This window comes from Tupaia chinensis, unplaced genomic scaffold, assembly GCF_000334495.1.
Source record: "Tupaia chinensis unplaced genomic scaffold, TupChi_1.0 Scaffold000459_1, whole genome shotgun sequence".
NCBI classification, from domain to species: Eukaryota; Metazoa; Chordata; class Mammalia; order Scandentia; family Tupaiidae; genus Tupaia; species Tupaia belangeri.
The window spans coordinates 345776-359655 of NW_006159968.1; the positions used below are offsets into that span (position 1 = coordinate 345776).

The 13880-nt window shown below is 49.5% G+C and overlaps 1 protein-coding gene across 1 annotated transcript in view; it reads left to right on the forward strand.

The window, feature by feature from the left end:
- ZFAT (zinc finger and AT-hook domain containing) overlaps positions 1 to 13880 on the forward strand; it is a 217737-nt gene that overhangs the window by 66620 nt on the left and 137237 nt on the right. The window contains exon 4 of the mRNA XM_006155514.3: positions 13442 to 13630. Within this exon, the coding sequence (XP_006155576.1) occupies positions 13442 to 13630 (189 nt within the window). The remainder of the gene's footprint in view (positions 1 to 13441; positions 13631 to 13880) is intronic.

Consider the following 13880-nt stretch of genomic DNA (forward strand, 5'->3'; position numbering starts at 1 on the left):
AGGGGTGGGTGGGGGGGCTGCCACTAGAACTCGAGGGCTTTGGTAGAGCATGAAGCTGATCTGTGATAACCTGGCAGGTTGGAGCCTAGAGAATAAGGACTACTGCTTTCCTCCCCACTTCCATCCCCCGCTGGGGCCTCCCTTGGTCAAACTCAGCTGAAGCCAGAGGGCGGTGGGGCCCAGGGTGGATCCTTCTAGGCCAGCCTCTTGGAGCTGGGGCAGATGGGTACGAGAACACCTGGAGGGCTGAGGGGACCTCCCCAAGGCTCCGGGGACCCTGGATATTTGCTCATTGTCCACCCTTGGAAGGGACACATGCAGCCCTTTGCTCCTTCCACAATGGCCAGCTGCAGTTTTGTGGTCAGAACACCTCACTGCATGTGAGGGTGTAGAGCCCGTCCTGGGAGGACGGCAGCACCGTGGGGCACGCACACCCCTTCTCTGACATCTGCTTCTCTCTCCAAGGTCTGCATTCCACCTCGTGCAGTGTCATCACTTTTTAAACGCTGTCTTTTCAAAAGGAAATGAAACGTAAAGAATTATGTTAATGTGTTGCCATTGCAGAGCAGTACTGCACAGATGTCAAGAAATGAAAAGTTAAAATCCTTAAGCATGGGAACCTCAGTAAATGCCCAAGGCTGGATGGTCGTGAGGCGGGTGCTCTGCTGCGGCTCTCTTTTATTAATACAGACCAAACTGAACTGTGGAGCAGCCGTAGTTCCACCCTCAGGCCTGAGCTGGATTTGCACGATATTTCAGGTGTGAAGTCATCCTGCCCACTGGAAACACATCTTGAGGCCCTACTATATGTGCTGCACATGTGAGGTCTGCGTCCCTTCCCTCATGTGAGCCCAGCAGAGACTCATTCTGCAGGTGTTGCTCATGAGCTTGGGGAGTTTATTCATTTTGTTGCTGGAGGAAGAGCCCCATCTTAGCTCAGGTACGCTTGACTCCAAACTGATTCTTTCTGCCTTTTTGTCTCAAAACAGTTACTTTTCTCCGAAGTGGCGTTTGACATGGTATGTTGTACACCTTGGTCCAGTACTTGCTGGAGAGAGACTGAGAGAAATAGTGAGAGGAAAAGTGAGAAATCACTACCTGGGAGGATAGTCACGCTGCAGTCCCTTCTCTATTCTCCTCCTGGGATTTTGGGCATGCACGTGTACATGCCCGGCATGATTTTCAAGCCACTAGGTCCAGGACTAGAACTACTTCCAGCCATGTGAGAGTCCAGCATCCTAACACTCATGCCACCTGTTGGCCCCACCCCCACCCACATTAACCAGAAAAGTCATATCTTTTTATCAGCTATTTTCACTGAAGCTACCTAAGATTTTGCTTGAAAAAGGTCCTGTTCCTCAGTTTGAAAACCACCATCCCAGTGCACTGGTGATCATAATTGGATCATCATTGGTGTGGCATTGTCAGCGTCGCCGGCAGTCTCTCTGAATGGGAATCTGTCAGCATTCACCCTGGGACTTGGCCCTGTAAGGAAAAGGTTAGAGGAAGGAGGAGACACAGAAGCAGAAATGCAGTGACCACAGACAAGCTGTGCTGTTCAGTCATGCCGAGCTATTTTGCAAGCTTTCAAGGATGCGGTTGAAGTTCTGCAGTTAGAGATAAGTGCTTTAGTGTATACATTTTTTGACTTTGTTACTATCATGTGTGATCCTGTTATGCATCATAGGTCAAGCTAGATGACTTCTCTGTAAAAGTGCTGTTCCTCTGCAACTTCGAGGAAAGCTGTCTGAGTATACATCAAAGAGGACAATGTGTAAGCCATAAACATTATACAGAACAGGCCTTGCATAACCTAACCAGGGTCAGGATGTTTCCTGTGCCCCATGGATGTTTCCACAGAGTCTCTGGCATCTAAGGTCTGTGTCAACCAGCTCAAGTGAGTAATTAATGAGGCATTCCGATAACTGCCTCCTGCTGTTAGGCTGAATACCCTCATATGGCATGATGTGAAAGTTGTTGGACAAAGGGGCTTCATCTATGTCCCTTTAATTTTGGAAGAGCCCCTCACCTCAGCTTTTTTTTTTTTTTTTTTTTTCTTGAGAGGGAGAAATAAGCACTCTTAACAAGGTCTCTCACTGTTATCCCCTCTTAGCCCTCAGGGAGCCAGGATCATGGGTACATTACGTGCCCAGATTGTACAAGTTGTTCTGGGATCTGAACCCTCATCATTCACGTGGCTTCCAGCATGGCAGAGCATCATATTACCACTGCACCACTGTGGTTAGGCCTAGAAAAGCACATTTCTAAGAGGCTCAGAGAAAAAAACACATGCAAAGATTGCTGGCAGTAAATGTTCTACAAACTGCTTTGCAAACCGTCATGCCCCACTCAGAAGATAAAGCATTATTATTATAGTGGTATAGTTTGGTTATTTTTTTTTCAGGATATTGACTACAGAAGATTACTAGACAGGCCGAGACCGCTGCTCACTCTTCCGGTTTGAAGTCCACTCTGCGACAGCACTGATCCTGGCCTCCCTTCTTGTGACCTGGTTCCCAGGGGAGGGTGCAAAGCATAGAGTTCTTTGGAACTTGACGTCATCCAGTCTGTTCTGCTTTTTAAGCATTTGAGATGATTTTAGCTATTGATCTCACTGAAATTACATCCTATTTTCTCTTAGATAAAGAACCATTTCTAGAACTTGGCGGAGATATTTTTAGACATTTAATATAATTTGAAGGCAAAATACTATGCTAGAATTAACTGTGTAATTAACATATGTACATGAAGCAGGATATTTGGAAGAAGTTCATCCTGAAAATGGCGTCTTGAAGACTTGGAGTTAGTCCTTAAACCCCCATTCCCACCCGACTTCCTTTGGTGTCTTTATTTTCTGCATTGGATGTGTTTATTAGAAGATATCAGCTTGCCTGCAGTCACCCATCAGACACTCTGCCTGGGTCCAGGAGTCACCTGGGTATTCTATCAAACAGGGAAGACAGATTCTTCAACATACTCTACTGGCCTTAGCTAGGAGATTGGATTGCGGCTGGGGAGTCTCTGACCCTGCTTCATCTGCTGCCCTCTACTAAGAGCTACTTTTAGCAGCTGTATTTATTACCAGAGGGTTCAGTCTATCTCAGTGCAGAGGAGGTAGGTACTAATCCATTGACTAGAACTCTAGCTTTCACTTCTCTTCCTGAGAATTGTCCCGTCATAGCCAAGGGCATCACTCCAGAGCTGGTAGAACCCGGCATGCCATTGATGGCCGGTGCTGGGATTTTCAGGACCAAGTGCCTGGACCTGGATACCCCTGGAGCAGTGGGGTGTTGTGCTGAGCAACTGACTATGTGGTGAGCCTGCATACCAGCTGAAGTGGAGCTGTTCATCTGCAGCAAGTGATTAGGAGCAAATGGCCTCTTGCTGTTCTGGGGACTTGGCTGAGGATGCACAGAGTAATGCCAGCCTTTATGTCACCCACTCAGGATTCAGCATAGATGGACTGGAGCCCCCATCAGAGAGAGGTGGACTAGGGGTAGAGGGGCTGCTTAGAGCCAGAGTTCAGGTGCTGTAGCGTGTGAACTGCCTCTGAGCCGAGCAGTTTTCCCGGCAAGGAAAGCAAAATGATGGTCGTGGAAATCACTTATCATTCCACTGGGCAGGCCCATCTGCCCACTTTTCCACCTCAAGACAGTATCAGCTTTGCCACTGACCATCAGCTCACCTCCTGGAGCCCAGCTGCTCAGCTGGTTCGCCCACACACACTTTGTCCAGACTTCTGCTGCTGCCGGCATCGAGGCTGGAGAGGGTAGTCGGAAGTGCTCGCTTTGCAGTTGGATGCCTTGGCTGTGGTGCTGGGTCTGTCATCACTGGTGGGGGAGTCTTCGGGCTGTGTTGCCTGTTCCCCTCACTGCACCTAGGCTTCCTTGCCTTTCTAAAGGGCGGAGGAGTGGCCCTGCTTCGTTGGGGCAGTGAGGGCGGAGGAGATAATGACAGGCTCAGCCTGCTCCATGGCTGGGCAGTGACAAGGGTTTGTGCGTCTCTTGCCGTGGTGAGCTCCTGAGCCGTCAGAGGGCGGGGACAGGCCTGGCTCTCTGGGGGTCCCCAGAGTGTGGCACTCAGGAAGGAGCCTTTTCTTGCTACTGATGAATAGCTGACTCTCCCACATTGTGAGGTTAGGGGCCCTTCCCCCATCTGTCTGCTTTAGTGAGTCTATAAAGCACTGGGCACTTTTCCAGTGAAATAGGCTAAACCCTGTCCAGCCTCGTGAAGCTTGCATCCTGCCAGGAGAGACAGACAAGAAACAAGTAGATAATGCATAAGCCACCTGTGCCACAGTAGCCTTCCTCTTCAGTCGGGGGTGTTCAAGTCAGGTGTGTTTGTGGCTCAGAACTGAGAGCCCCAGACCACACCACTTAACATCTTCAACTTCCCCTGCTTCCCGAATGCCTGTACGCTCTCAGTGGGCTCAGGTAAAATAATTGCTTTCTAACTGCTACGTAGTTTACTTATTCACTATGCTTTAAATGTATTATCTGTCTTTCCTCATTAGAATGCCAACTCCAGAGGACAGGGGTCGCTCTCTGCTTTGTACACTGAAGTCTTACTGAAGAGCCAGAACAGCGAGGGTTCTGTCAGGGTCTGGCCAGCAAACCATGGCTAGTAGAAAACAAGGCACCCTGCAGTGCTTATGCAATTTCCAAGTGCATACTTACTTCTTTTGTGTAGAAATGACATATTTGGAGGCCAGCAGATGGCACAGTGATTAAGGCACTGGACTCCCACACAACTGACCATGGTTCAGTCCTTAAACCTGGTGGCTTAAAAAATCATTCTAAGCACGTGTGTGTCCCAAATCCTAGGAGGATGGAGGAGAAGGGATTGTGACATGACCATCCCCCCCCAGGAGGTGATTTTTCACTTTTTCTCTCTGACTCTCTACAGCAAGTGCATGTACCCTATTGCAAAAACAAACAAAATGATATGTTGTTTGAAGATGGACACAAGAAAATTTAGAAATAGGAAAATGAGAAAAGAAACTCAGCTCTCAAAGAAAACATTCGTTATCTAGTAGAGAATAACTTTTTTTTTTTTTAAGAGGTTTTTGCTATAGGGCACGTGTGCTTGCCAGACAGACAGGCAACCCTGCAATCCCTTCTCCTCCATTCTCCTCTCGGGATCTTGGGCACGCATGCACACGCACCCAGCGTGAGTTTTAAGCCACCGGGTCTGGGACTTAAACCGTGGTCGACTACATGGGAGTCCAGTGACATAGCCATTATGCCAACTGCTGGTCCCTAGAAGAGACATACTAATAGTTGGCATGTGTACTTAGCACATGGAGAAGAGGGTCACTGGCAAGCAGGCCTGGGAACAAAAGAAGCAGGCTTGGTGTCAGTCCCAAAGTTGACTGGGCCTTTGCCAGTCACAACCAGGTAACACTGCAAGCAACATTCTGCAGAGAAAAGCTAGGACCCGTCCTCAGGACCCATGAGCCCAGGGGTTAGTTTGCCTCGGATTCTAGCAGTGTCAGCACGAGGTGTGGAATGTGGGCAGCGGCCTGCCTTGGCTGGGGAGGTACCTTATGAGCTCTTGGGGCTCTTGCTCTCCTGACTCCCAAAGGGCCAGAGGTACTGACAGTGGGCCCTCACTGACGAAACCCGAGTCCTGAGAGGTCTGGGCTGCAGGGCTGCTGCAGCAGACACCACACAACCATGGCTGGAAATTGGGTGAGAGGCAGGAGTGGTGGGAGGGCCGGCGAAAGGTGTGGCCTGAGGTGGGAAGTAGGGCTGACTCAGGTTCTCTTCTGTTGCCACCTTTGTACAGGAGAACGGCCGGCCCAGTTACCCAGGAGTGTGGTTTCTACAAAATGCCCTTTCCCGCGTGTTTCCTGCAGAGCTTGTGGCAGTGGTTTGGTCCTGGTAGCCGTGGAGGGGGGTGGGGGGGTCTGCCTGGGACTTACTTAACGAGCCCCTGGCTCCTGGCAGTTCCGCGAGCTCTCGTGTGTGTCCAGGGTGGGCTGGGCAGGTCACCATGTAGACTGCATTTTCTAGTGACGGGACCCCTGATCCCAGAGTGGTTTACATGCCTCGGAGACAGCTTCCCTTTGACGTGCTGGGTTACAAGACCTGATACTGACAGTAACCGGGAACTATTCTAAGTGACTCTCCAACATCCCATCTGCCCTTAAATCTTACGGGCGCTAAATCTAGATGAGTGCTTAGACTTTCTGTTGCTGTTGTCAGTGTCATTGCCCAAGAAGTTTTGAATTTGAGTGGTAATTAATAGTGCTAGCTAGCGGGACAGTAGCAGTTATGTTGCTGGACTCCCACATAGCCGACTACGGTTTGAGTCCCGGACCTGATGGCTTCAAACTCATGCCGGGCATGTGTGCATGGATTGAGGTGTGGCCACCCCCCTGAGGGGTGATTTCTCTCCCTCTCTCTCTCTCTCTCTGTCTCTTCGGTAAGTGCACACACCCTATAGCAATAGCTAGCACATTATATTGTGTGCTCATTTAATTTGCATGGCAGAGATGTTAAACACCTTTAAAACAAAGTTAAACCCTTAACAGGATATTTTGGATTGAATGAACTGCAGCATTTCCAGCAGAGAAGGCGGCTTTTGCCAGTTGTGAGGGTGTAAAGATGTGAGGTGGGGCCCCTGCATTTCTCACGGAGGTCTGGGGCCTCTGCTCCAGACAGAAGCTGCTCAGCAGAGACGGTGTGGAAACACATCCTGGTGGCCCCTTAGAGCCACCGGATGCTGCGGGCAGAGCCTCTGCCTCAGGATGGCCTCTGCTTCTCACATGGGTTCTGAGTAAGTGCTCACTGGGCTGATGGCAGGGCTGGGGAGGAGGTGAGAGCCGCTGTGAGAATGGAGTGTGGCGGCTGCAGGAGCCTTTGGGCCGAGTCTCACACACTTTTCCGGAGGGACGTAGAGAAGATGATCATTGATGGGTGGATACTTAGCATGGGCTGGGAACTGCCACAGAAATTGTGTTGTTTTAATTCTCACAGCAACCCTTTGAGATCCATTTCGTCTTATTTTACTTTTTAACAATTTATTTATATATTCCATGAGAGAGGAGAGCAGAGAGAGGGAGAGAAAGGCACCTCCTTCAGGGTCTTCATCCTGTGGTCTGGCCCCAGCCTCGACCAGCTCGAATCCTAGGCACACGTGATGGTTTGTGGTGTGCACAGGGGACCTTGGGAATGAACCTTGGCCCATCCCACATGATCTCAGCTTCTCAGGACTTCGTGCTGCCACTGCGTCACCATGGCAGCCCGAGTTTTACTTTTTATTAGCAATTTTATGGAGATGAGTCAGTTGCCCAGAGTCCTGCTGTGGGTGGCGGAGCTCTGTCCAGCCTGACCTCTGATCGGAAGGTCGTGTCCCGCTGCCCTGTCCCTGCACCCCATCAGCAGCCCCCTTGGCAGCATGCTCACAGCATGGGTGAGCCGGCAACCATGTGTGAAGAGAGCCGAAGCCCCTCATATAGCTATTGAATTTTCAAAGAAATGGAAACTGGAGGGAATGTAGGCATTAGCTGTGGGAAGAGTGGAAAAAACTCAAATAGTCAATAACTCAGAGGGAGCAGGAGACTGCAAACATACCACGTCGAAAGGCCAAGGCCCACGTGAAGATAGGAAGTACTGGGCCCTCAGAAAGCACCTCTCTGCATGCCTTCTGGCAGAGGCGAGGAGGCCTTTCAATGGAGAAAAGGCAACTTTGAAAGTACAAAGATGGGTTGAGTGAGGATGTGAGGGAATTTAGGAACAACCAGGCCAACCGGGAACAGGGGCTTTGGTGTCTGAAAGGGAGTGAGCATGTTAAATATCCTTCTCTTTATCCTTTGGCCTCCCTGCTTTCCACAAAGATGTACGGAGCACCTACTGTGTGCTAGACCCGATGCTGGGAATGTAAACTCTTCCCCCAGCTGTGACAGAGCTGAGCTGGGCTCGGGGCTGTGACAAAGCTGAGCTGGGTTCAGGACTCAGAGCAGCAGGGTGTGTGCAGGAAGGTGCTGGAAGAACTGACATGTTGTGGACTGGAGTGTCTGGCGTTCAGGCCTCATGCCAGCCCTGCTCCATTCTCACGTCGCTCCCCTACACACTTCAAGTTTTTCTTGGAATTATGGGCCCCTCCATCAATGCACCAGGTGTTCACCTCTCGTGGTGGTGTGCACTCTTGTTCTGTGGGAACCCTGTTTTTTCCCCCCCACAGTTCTCTAGTTCTTAAAGGGTTGGTTAAGCCTACAGGAGCCTACACATGGCGTCTGAATCAGTGTTGGCTTCTGAAGCTCTCAGAGGTAGACTATAGCTAGTATGGACTGTGGATCCACATTGCACAAACCTTTGAGAACTAGGGAAGGTTATGGTGGCTTGGAGGAGTGCGCTGGTGGCTGTGTATGGAGGGACAGTTTTCTGGAAGCAGCCTTGGCTGTGGCAGTTTATCTGGGAGGTGCTCCCAGGAGCAGGAGTGGGAGAGTGGGAGAGCGAGGCAGGGACGGAGGAAATCCAGGGGCCTTCTTGGCATCGCTGCTGTAGGTAATGGGCTTTGACTGTCTAGGTGCTGCCTCCGTGACCCCAGAATTGTCCACTTACAACAGTACAGTCGTCCAGAGCGGCCATGAGCTGTCCACTGGTGCCACGTGGAGTGTAGGCCATGGGCCTGAGAGGAGAGCCCCCGGCATTTGCTACCTGGGAGGTCTGAGCCTGCACAGAGTTCAGACTAAATGGCTGGTGGCTCTCCAGGGGGCTGACGGCGCATGCGTCCTCTCCCTCACTCTGTCTCACTCACTCCCTCAGCTCTTCCTCTTACTGTCTCATGTATTACTCCCTCCTTCACTGTCTTTTCTCCCTGCCTCCTCTTTCTCGCCAGCTTCCTTACTGGCCCATCTTTCTGTACAGGGCCATGGAATGTAGAGGCTCAGCAGCTGCTCTGTCTGATGACCCACGTGGGTCAGAGCCTTTTCCAGAGTGTTACAAATGGTGTCTGAGACACCTGGAAGACCCTCAGAAATCTGTTCCTAAATCCACTCTTTGTCCTAATGGACAACTCTAACTGCTGGGATTTCCTTCTCTGGGCTGAAACCTGTTGTGAAGATTGGTTCTAGCTCTGTCTTTCTGAGCACAGAAGGGCAGATCCTCTTTACCAGCTGGTGTAGATCCTTTGTCTACTGCAGGCCTGTGCTAGGCTTAATAAAATAACTGTGGGATGTGGACCCAACCCCCAGGAGGTCACAGTGTAGACAAGGCATATAAACAGTTAATTGCAAGTGTTGTACCCCGGTCACGCAATTCCCAAGAGACCACCAAGGAGCTGATTCCTATGTAAACACACAAGGGTCACTTTTATTTGGGCTTGAGCCAGGACTCCCAATCTTACTGGCACAGTGGGTCAGAGTTGAGAGCCCTGATGTTACTTGGGCTGGGTTTTTATGGGGAGAGCTCGAAGGGTGCTGAGGAATATACTCAGGTGGCTACACATTGGCTGTAAATTTTAAGAAACATAGTTGTCTTTTACTGATTAGCAAGACAGTTACTTCAGGTCTCTGGTATTTCCTTTGTTTCTTATCATTGGCCAGCCCTGGTGGGATGGTCTTAGGACCTTCTCCTATGTGATTGGCTCGCCTCCTTGAAATGGCACCAATTCTCAGCAAGGTGGGTTTAACAAAATGGAGTCACTCTGGCCCTTCACAAGCAGTGTGGGAATCGAGCCACTGAGAAGGGCTGATGTTTGTGTGCCTGTTAAGATGAGGAGGACCAAAAGCTTAGGAGGAGAACATCACAGAGGAGGGGGAACCTGAGCTGCCCTTTGTAGTTGGCTGAGTAGTGCATGCAGATTAGGGCAAGGTGCACTGTGTGGACTGGTCTTGAGTTGGAAATAGCGTGGGGTGTTTGGTCAGCATGTGGTTCAGTACTGTTGGAACCCCAAAGCGCAAGGAGATAAGAACTTAAGAGTGTGTGCTTGTAAGTCATGATTTTGGCATGCAGGACACTCTTGGGAGAGACTTGTAGCTAATCTTGGAGGACTTAATCTAGCACTTTTGCTTGTAGAAATGTAAAGAAGGAAGGCTGAGGGTTTTAAGCAGGAGAGTTTTAAAATTGTTTTCTAGGGTCAAGGGGAGGAAGATGGTTTGGAGAGTGTGTTGGTCCAGATTCTATTAGTGGGAGGCACCAGTTAAAAATGGTTTTAAAAATGTGTGTCTCTTCTGTCACATAGCAAGGTGCCTGGGTATCCATGTCCCAGGGTTGGCTCAGTGGCACAGCTATGACATTGAAGTCCTAGGATCCATCTTTCTCTTTGTTGAGCCTCCTGATCTTGATGTGATCTTTCTCTTGGTCTCCCATGGTTGCTGAGGGGTTGACCCAGCTCCAGACAGTGACATAACAGTGCCCAGTTGGAGAAGAGAGGCAGTGCTTTCCTTAGAGAAGAAAACAATTCCCAGAAGTCCCCAGGTCTCCTCTCGCCATCATGGTAGGCACGATGCAAATTATGTGGCTAAGTCAAAGTCCTGTGGCTCTTGTCATTAGGATGGTTAGGGCAGCTTCCTTGGTTCCTGTTGGGGCATTGCCCCTGAGGAGGGACAGGCATTGGGAATGGGAACGGCACACCACCCAGTGCATCCTGGAGCAGCCAGAGGGAAAGGGACACAAATAGGACCTGTGCTGATAGATAGGTGACAGACAAAGTTGTCATTTGGTCTTCTCTTCTCCACTGAGGCCAACTCAGGTCTCTTGGTTTTTAATTTGATGTGGTTTATAAACCTTCACCCACTCTCGCCCACCACCCCCATGTGCCCAGGTCTGCAGTGTGTTCTTATCACAGGATGCCTGGAGCAGAGTTAACCCCGGTCTGTCTAGTGCAGGGTGTGGGGTTCTTTAGCTGCGTCTCGTCAGTGCAGGCTAACACGGCGTGTGTGTTCATTGCCTTTCTGTTGGTTCATACTGTTAACTCGAGTTAAGCTCACGGCCAGCTCTAATTCTCAGGTCTCCTTTTATGCGAATGTATCTATTCCTGGCATATTACTCACATGTTGAATTATATCCCATGGTGAATTCTGTTATGAAGCGAAGAGAGCATTTCAAAAGCAAAAACATTCCATAATATGTTTTTCTACCTTTTTATAGTATCTAGTATATTCTGTATAGTAATTCATGTGTGTGTATCAGCTAATATGCAGGCTGCAAAAAGAACTTCTGTGACTCAGGAAATTTGTAGACCTTTTAAAATGTTTTTATTATAGCCACTAAAAAGTAAAATAAAGCAAAAACAGCTGGTAGGCACGATGCAGATCAACTCTCACGAAGTGTAGGCGTCACCCATGACTTTGAGCAATGGTTTTTATCCCATTAGACTTTATAGGGGTCACCGTGTCCTTTAAGGGTGGACTACGTGTGATAGTCCTGGCTTTTTTCCTTTTGGCCTTAGAGAGATACATAGGTCTGTCTGATTCATGATCTCATCTACTCATTTCTCTTTTCAGTACAATGTTAACACACTTAATGCTAATATCAATTATGTAATTATAGACCTTTTCCAGTCAATTAAGAAACTTCCAGAAGATGGTTTCCAGTAGGTCTAAAAATGATCCATGCTCGCCATGAAACACATAAAATTAGACTGTGTATTTTGATCATTCTGCCTCATTAGCCAAGGTTTTCCTTGCCTTACCTCGGAGGCTTTTCCGTCAACCAGCATGTCTTCCTCAGAGTTTACGTTCCTCGTTGTTCTTCCCTTTTTCCCTCAGGCGCTCCTGCATGCATTCATGTGAGGACTGGCTGCTGGCAAACTTGAATCACTGGAAGCTCATACTGGCTGTGTGGCCTCTGGCTGTCTCGCTTTGGTTTCTCCCATTTCTCTGCCAGCCCTCGCCTTATTACTGCTGGCTCCAAATGCTCCTCCTTGATGACCTCACGTTGTGTCTTGTGCCTCCCTGTCTGCCTGTCCGTGTCCTGCGTCTGCCCACCCACCTCTACACCTACGTCTGATTGGGAGTCTGGGGAATTGTTCCACATGAACTTGTCACACCTTCAGGAGAAGTGGTTCCCAGTAGGGTATTTCAGGATATGTGGCTGAGACCCTAAGGAGTAAACGCTTTTCCCTCTGCTCCCTGTGTTTCCTTCTCACTTAGGAATCTTGATTCGCATGCCTTCAAGAGGTCATGCCTTCATTCTTCACCTCCGTGTGGAAGTTTCCTTGCCGCTCAGGGTAATGAATTAGCTGGGGATGGAGTTGTTGTTCTGTCTGGCTGGCAGGTTCATCCTTCAGTACGTTTGGATGTTTCTTGAACCCAATCAGTCCACTTTCCACAGCAGTGGCACAGATTTAACGCACAAACCTCGTCCAGTCTTCCCCCAGCCTGCTTTGCAGGGTCGGCAGACCACAGGCTACAGGTCAGATGTGGCCCCTGTATCTGCGTTTGCTTGGCTCTCCCATTGTTTTGAGATATTTTACATTAAAGTCAGCCTTGGAAAATCAGATTTCATGTAAAAAAAAAAATCTGTATTTTGAGCCTCCCTTTGGAACCTCAGAAGATGTGGTGACTATCATGAGGACAACTAGGGGGTATTTAGTTGCTTGTGTCTATCACTCAAGCCTCACTTGGCAACTTCTCCATTCACAATGCTTGGCTGGTCTCTCCAGCGCTCACCAAAGAATGATCCAGACTTCCTGGGACATTCATGGCCCTTAGGACCTAGCTCCTGCTGCCTCCTCACGGACACTTGGCCAGCGCTGTTCCTGGGCTTTGCTTTCCTGTCAGACAGGGTTGCTGCCATTTTTAGCCACACCCTTCCTTTGCCCTTACACTCCTTGTCTATGCCCTGTTCTCCCTACCCCTCAGCAATGCCTGTTTTTATGTTTAACTGATGGGATGTGTCTCTGGAAAGCCTTCCTGACCTCTGTAGAATCTCCCATCCCTTCCTGTAATTGTCTTGAACCCCTTCTCCCTTCATTTGGTGCACAGCAGTCACCATTGACTGTGTCTGTGGGTAGGCATGTTTGACCCCTGTCCTCTGGCTGCAGGGCCCCAAGAGCAGGATCTGTGCCTTACCTCTCTTTATACCCACTGTGCCCGGCACATGGAACGAGCCTGTTAAGTGCCAGTTGAGTAAGTAAATGGTTTCTTTCTTCGACTATAAATCTGGGAGACCCTATCCTTTCTGCAGTGTTGTTTATGATTCTAAAGTCCACAGGCTTCCTGAGAACTAGACAAGGAGCTATGTGTGCTTCATCCAGCAGTGTGTCCTGGTGCCCAGATGGTGGCCTGTGGCAGGGGTGGGAGGAACATGCATTGAATGAGTGAAAGGCCTGAAGAGCCAAAGATGGAGCTCGGAGCACACAGAGGGCCTTGTGACACTGTGGGCTGAAGCGATTGCTCTCCTTTATTAGCCCGTAAAAGAGTTATGTTCGCTTTCCAGCTCTATCACTGACATAAAAGGGTATTTTATGCATCTTGCTGTTTGTTCCTTAGGTAACGAGTCTGACCTTGAGCTAGAAAAGAAATACAAGGAAGATGATCGAGAAAAGGCCCCAAAAAAGCCACGGACGCAGAAAACAGAGAAAGTCCAGAAAATCTCCTCAGGAAAGGAGGCTGGGCAGCTTCCTGGAGCGAAGAAGCCCATCATCAGTGTGGTTTTGACTGCACATGAAGCTATTCCAGGTGACCACCAGCAGTGGGAGGTGACCAAGTGTGGGTCTCCTGGGAGGCTGCACCGAGGGCAGCCTGACATCAGTCTGAGCCTGACCTCGGTGGTTTTGCATAGCTCATTCACTGATGGGCGTTCCATGTAACGGTCCACTACTCTGGGGTGATGACAGACCTAGATCGTGTCCAGGGCTGTGTGGACAGCTGCTACAGGTAGTGGGCTGCCGCTGCTTCTGCTGCTGCTACCACCGGAACCCATACCTGC